General features: G+C 47.7%; 1 protein-coding gene across 1 annotated transcript; it reads right to left on the bottom strand.

Annotated features, from left to right (window-relative positions):
- Positions 1-2,775: 2,775 nt before the first annotated feature.
- On the bottom strand, positions 2,776-4,431 carry LOC101774755 (transmembrane protein 230). Its single transcript, XM_004951672.3, has 2 exons — positions 4,059-4,431; positions 2,776-3,238 (listed from the first exon to the last, which is right to left on the bottom strand). The coding sequence occupies exons 1-2, from the start codon at positions 4,246-4,248 to the stop codon at positions 3,117-3,119; spliced, it is 312 nt and encodes a 103-aa protein (XP_004951729.1). The 5' UTR covers positions 4,249-4,431; the 3' UTR covers positions 2,776-3,116.
- Between the last annotated feature and the right edge of the window lie 1,421 nt (positions 4,432-5,852).

Here is a 5,852-nt window from a genome sequence, read left to right as displayed (position 1 = left end):
ATCATGAAACCAACTATTATAATATGTAAATTTTTCTATTTGAAATAAATTACTTTTAGAGATATTGTTGGCTAAAGTTAAAAAGATTTGACTTTTGACAAGCTAAACGTTATTTTGGGACGGAGGGAGTATATTCATACTGTAGTCTAAATGGAAATGGGCCTCAATTTTTCTAAATAAGTAAGTTACAGTACCGCGATGCAGGCTGCGCACGGGCGTGCAGGAGTTGCTGACTGGTAATTGCATGAGGTCACTAGGCAGAAGCTGGTGATAAAAAGGTTACCCCTGAAGAAGTGATGAACTGAGGTGGGCCAAAAACTCACCGGAAAATTTCTCTGACAGATTCCATGGAATGGACCCTCCATCCTCCCAGCTTCCCTCCAAGATGCGCCCGCCTTGTGGTCTTGCGGAATTGATTGAGGTGAGCACTAGTGCAGTAGTGCACCGGTGGCCCCAAGCGTAATGAGCAGGGCGCCACCCAACTACTTCAGCCGTGATGATTCATGAGGAAGCCAAGAACAAGCACTTTGTACCATACCATGCCTGTGAATTCAGCACCGCAGCTATCATCTTTAAACCGTCAGCGTCAGACCGTCAGTAATGAAATTCACCGCCACAAGTAGAAACAACCGACAGATGCTGTACTTACCAGAGAGCAGAGATTCGACGGCCACTTCGTTTTTTTTTCCTTTTTTCTGCTAAAGAACTTCTTTGCAGACGTTGAGGAAAGACACCTGGTCTGCCGTACGTGTGTTTCTACGATGGATTTTGCATCCTAGCTGCTGACCACACTTTGCTGGGCACTTGATGGTGAACTTAACCTGCGTGAATTAATGCCAGCGCGTAGCTTGAAAAACAGTGGATGGAGACCATTAGGGCACCGAACTGGTTTTGTCAAAAGCTGTAATCATGGTACCTGTGACGTACGAGTAAGCCGGCTGAACGAAAACAGTAGGCATACCTTTCGCACTCTTTGATTTGACCCCCGGAGTGAGAAAGAAAGATTCCTCTGGACGTCTCCCTCCCTAGTCTACAGTGATACAATTATACAATTACAAACTGTATGATAATGAAGTCAAAAGTTGCCTTGCACGCAGTGCGTAATCCTCAATGTTCTTCAATCAAGGGAATGATTCATCGGTAGGCTTCTCAGCACAACATCAACAAGAAAACCACCGGTTGGTCAGTGATCAGTTAATCGCAACGCAACGGCTGTGCTCTTACATAATTCAAGGCTTTTTTTTTTAGTTTGGCAGTCACTTTCAGACGTTCCACGTTTTTACAACTGGCAAAATTCCTGCCTGTGTTTTGCTCCCAGTATGAACTGACCAGTAGAGCAATCCTACCGCAGGATTCTACTCTCTTTTTTCCTTTTCTTTTTTTTTGAGACTCACTCCCGTTTTTCCAGTGTGTCTACGGTCAAGTGCTGACACAAAATGCATCATGGGCTGACTTTTTGTGTCGATGTAGATTTTGGCTATGGAGAGAATCCTAACAAAAAAGGTCACAAACTTTTCTAGCCGCGGCCCGAAACCGGCGGCCGCTCCGCAAGCCCCCTTGCCGGCGCGCGACGTTATTGGGCCTCACTCGAGCCCAGCTGCTCGTTGAGATTGGCCCAGGTAGAGTCCGGCATCCATCCACGGCCCATGACACGCGTCGCTCTCTGACTGGCTGGTTTAGCTGGCAGCTGCCTATAAGACAGAGGGCTCCACGAACCCTAAACCCACCGTGCTTATTTTCTCCCGCCGCCGCCGCCGCCGATAGAGTACTACGCCGCGTTCTCGGCGAATTCATCTCCATTTTCTCCTTTTGTTACCCTCTCTTTCAGATCTAGTTTTTGGGATATTGCTCTAGGATTTGTTCGATTTGTTCGCTATGAAATTTGCTTGTGCTTCTCGGTAGGGATTAAATGCAAAGATTCATTTTTCTTTTTCTGATTTTCTTTTTCCGCTCACGATCCGAATTCGAGAAATCGGGCTCTATATTATGAGTCAACAGCAGGCGCCGTTCGATGGCGTCCTGACTGCCGCATGGAGCCCAGATTGACGCCAGGAGAAGATTGTTTGGAGATCCATCTTCTTTTAGTTCCAAGCCACAATACCTGGCCACACAGCAACACAAACACACGCCCAAATAATCGCTTTTTTTTCTTCTTTTTCTTCTGCGCTTAGTAGAGACCATTGGGGTTTGGATCTGGTATTTCTGCTGGAACTGCAGGATTTGGTGTTGGGACGGCATTATTAGACGAACGGGTGCCGTCTCTTCCTCCATGGACGAAACGCCCTTTGCAAGGTGCCCAGATCGACGCCGATACACGATTGGATGGGGCGTCGTGTCTGTTTCTGCCCCCTCCAAATTCAATGCGGCCACAGTTTCAATTGCACAGTCCAGTCTCTGGTTCTTCTCTTTGTGGGCAGCTCTATTTTGATCCTTTTTTTTTCCCTGTTTGTTGGCAGCCCTGTTTCGATCGTTTACTGTGCTCTTAATTTTGCCCCGTGTTTTTCTATTCGACTTGAATTCATACTGATTTAAGTTCATTTACCGTCACGGGCTCCTCGAGGCATGAAGACTGGACGAATGTTAACAGATAAAAACACACCCGTGAAGCCTGAAATATGAGAGTTTAACCGCCCAGTCGTATGACAGAAACCTGATTGCCACTATCACAACGCAAATATAGTGGTTAATTATTTTAATATGTAACATATATACGAACCTCACAACATGGGCGGGGATAGCTGAAATTTGGAAATAAAAACAACTCTGAAATGATAATTATTTGAACTGGAACGAAGTCTTGCGAATATTATGGAACGGTTCTGTGTAATCAAGGGGTAAAGTATCACAGTACAGTAATTTGACATCACACAACGTTCCACTGGGTGGCCACACCATAATATGCAGCTCTACTTATCTGTACATCCACCAGTTCATTCCCAGTACAAGGTTGAGGTTGAGAAGAAATAGACACAAACGTGTAACAGATGGGCGTCTACACTATCATCACCAGAGCACCTGTAGTTTTGAACTAAACTCCAGGCCAATGAGGCAATGCCACTACTTCAGCAGGGTCCTTGCAGTTTTGATCTAAACTCCAGACCAATGACACTGCTTCTTCAGATGGGCGGGATGTTTGAAAATGAGAAGCCCTTGTAACCTTTGTATGCATAGTACGCGATTCGTGTGTAGTAGAACCCAGGGATGAACATCACAATGCCTAGAATCATGAAGAAGATTCCTGTTCCAAGAAAAGAAAACAGGCAAGTTCAGGTAAAAATGAAGAACAAGCTCCTGCATATGAAGCACATATTTAGATCGATGCATCTCGGAGGTGTTGTCTCATGAAAGCTACTGAAGTAGTTCACAATTTCACATTGCAGCCGTACTTAATAAAAGGCAAATTCTCGAGTTTCCACACATAAATCACAACTAGTTCCAACTACAGATGTATGACACATCAGATTCCTAGCATGAAACCAAAATCTACATCCGTGCATAATGGCATTCAAATGCACTCGTTCGGTCAATCTTGTGATGTCATTTTATACGTACTCTAAACCTCATGTAGCTTCTGATACAATGAATTTCAGAACCTGATAGGTAGATAAGCACCTGCATTTCCTACTGTTGGACACAGGACAGTTCACCCGATTGCCATCCCAGTCAAGTACCAACCCCCAAATGTAAGCATCCCAACCAAATTCAAGCTCGGAACCTATGCTAATAGATAAATAATTAGGAAAATAATCAAAACATTATCTCTTTGTCTTGTATCGTCACCATACTCGCGCAAGCTAGTGACAGAAACAATCAAATTACTTTCATAGAATTGGTACCCGAGACACCACTAATGGCGACCAAGTCAATTTCTGGAACCCTAGGCACCTAAATCAAACCCGGAAGCTAATATCCCCCAGAGATCTGGTAACAAGGATTCGAATCCCAGGCACATCAAAGCGCCTCACGGGCGCGCACGCAGGAAGGAAACCTAAGCGACTCGCATCGAGACGAGGTAGCGGAAGAGCAAGGGGAGGCGTCTCAGCCTGAGACTCACTCACCGTGCGCGCGGTCCCCTCCGACTTGGTTGGCCGCCATGAAGAGGCCCCCGACGGCGCCGAGCGCCCCGAAGGCTAGGAGCGCGGCGGCGAAGGCGATCTCCTTGACGGGCGCGCCGCGCGGGCCCCCGACGGCGCCGCCGACGAGGTCGTCCTCGTCGGAGATGGAGAAGGCGTGGTCCACGTACGCCATGCCCCCCGGCCGGCGCGCGAAACCCTAGGGTAGGCGGGGAGGGGAGGGAAGGGAAGGTTCTGGAGCTGTGCTGTTTAGGTTGGGGGCAGTCCGGCTGGGAAAATGAAAGCGGAGGCGAGCACGGGAAGGAAGGCTCTGCGACTCTGGAGAGAGAGAGAGAGAGAGAGGAGAGAGAAGAGGTCAGTCTCGAGCCTCGGGTGGGTCGCTTTACGCTACGCAATTCCGCTGCTGCGCGGCTCGCGGATTTGGGGATTCGGTCAACCTCGGCTGCATCGACGGCGGGCCGAGGCGAGCTGGATGGGCTATGCTGGGCAGTCTTGTTTGTTCAAAGGGCCGACTGATGATGATGGGCTTTGGGGTGCAAACAGCAGCAGACCTGTTGGGCTGGATGACATGTGAAGGCATGTAGTAGATGGGCCGAATGTCTAGACCTGTTGGGCTGGGGTCACCTGTCTTCCTCAGGATCTTCTCTAAAGCAAGCTTAGGGATTGGGCCGAATGGCTAGACGTGCTGTAGATATAGCCCAGAAGAAGAAATCAGGAGGTTCTCACTTTTGTGAGGCCTCGTTATGCAACGCTACTCCTGTAGCCATTTGTGATTTCACACTCAAGCTTCAAAGATGGGCATGCAGAGAAAGCGCCTTCAATTAGGCGGTTAGGCCCTTCATTATCGCTATGATGGGCAGCCATTGTTGACTCACACTAACGCTCGAGTGCACCCTAAGCTACCAAGTGTGTTCAAGTTCATCCTACACTCCTAATAGAGGCATAGGACCTTCTAAAGAAACTCACTTTCCATCTTCCATGCCTCACAAGCCACTGGCTTAAGGGTGAAATTTCAGCTGCAGCCTGCAGCGTGGTACTAACTGGTAACTGCCACCTCCTTTTGTGTGTATGAAGGGAGGAAAGAAATGGCAGCGTCATTATTGGTGCTATGAGGTGGGGAAGAACATAATTAAAAAGCGAGCTCTCTCTTTTGTGGCCAAGAAAAAAGGGGTAGTAAAAGGAGCCGGTAAAAAGGGCCCATGCCCAAAAGAGAAAATGCCTTTTACTTATTACCCAAAGGCGTAAATGTTTCGCAATATACATTACGCATGCAATGGTTGGTGGGGGGACATACGTGCATGCGCACACAAATTGCTGTCCAATATCAGTATGCGCCCTTGCTGTTGGTCCTGAAAAAAAAATCAAGTATATATGCAAGTGTGTGTATGTGTGCCACGTAGGCACGTAGTACGTGTACCCCACCACCACTAAGCAATTTGCAGGCAGAGAAGGGTACTGTGCAGCCTCGAGATGAACCTCGAGACGAAGGAGAAACATCATTTATCACGTAGCTGCGCCGGCCATTATGCCTGTCGATCCATGGATATCGATCGATCTCACCCATGGCCATGGACAGTCACTTTCACCTGCAGGGAGCCAAGGGGCACTGTCACTCTGTCAGTTCAGAAAAATGGTATGAGTACCCATTTTGTGCTGCTGATAAAAAAGGGGTGTAGTGAAAGTGCGAAGCTTCACTGCAAATAAACCCGGAGCAGTTCAGAAAATGGTATGGGTACCCATTTTGTGCTGTTGATAAAGGGCTGTAGTGAAAGTGCGAAG

The sequence above is a fragment of the Setaria italica genome, chromosome I, assembly GCF_000263155.2.
Source record: "Setaria italica strain Yugu1 chromosome I, Setaria_italica_v2.0, whole genome shotgun sequence".
In the NCBI taxonomy this organism is placed as follows: domain Eukaryota; kingdom Viridiplantae; phylum Streptophyta; class Magnoliopsida; order Poales; family Poaceae; genus Setaria; species Setaria italica.
The sequence above is the reverse complement of the archived record's forward strand: the minus strand, read 5'-3'. Positions and strand labels throughout refer to the sequence as shown.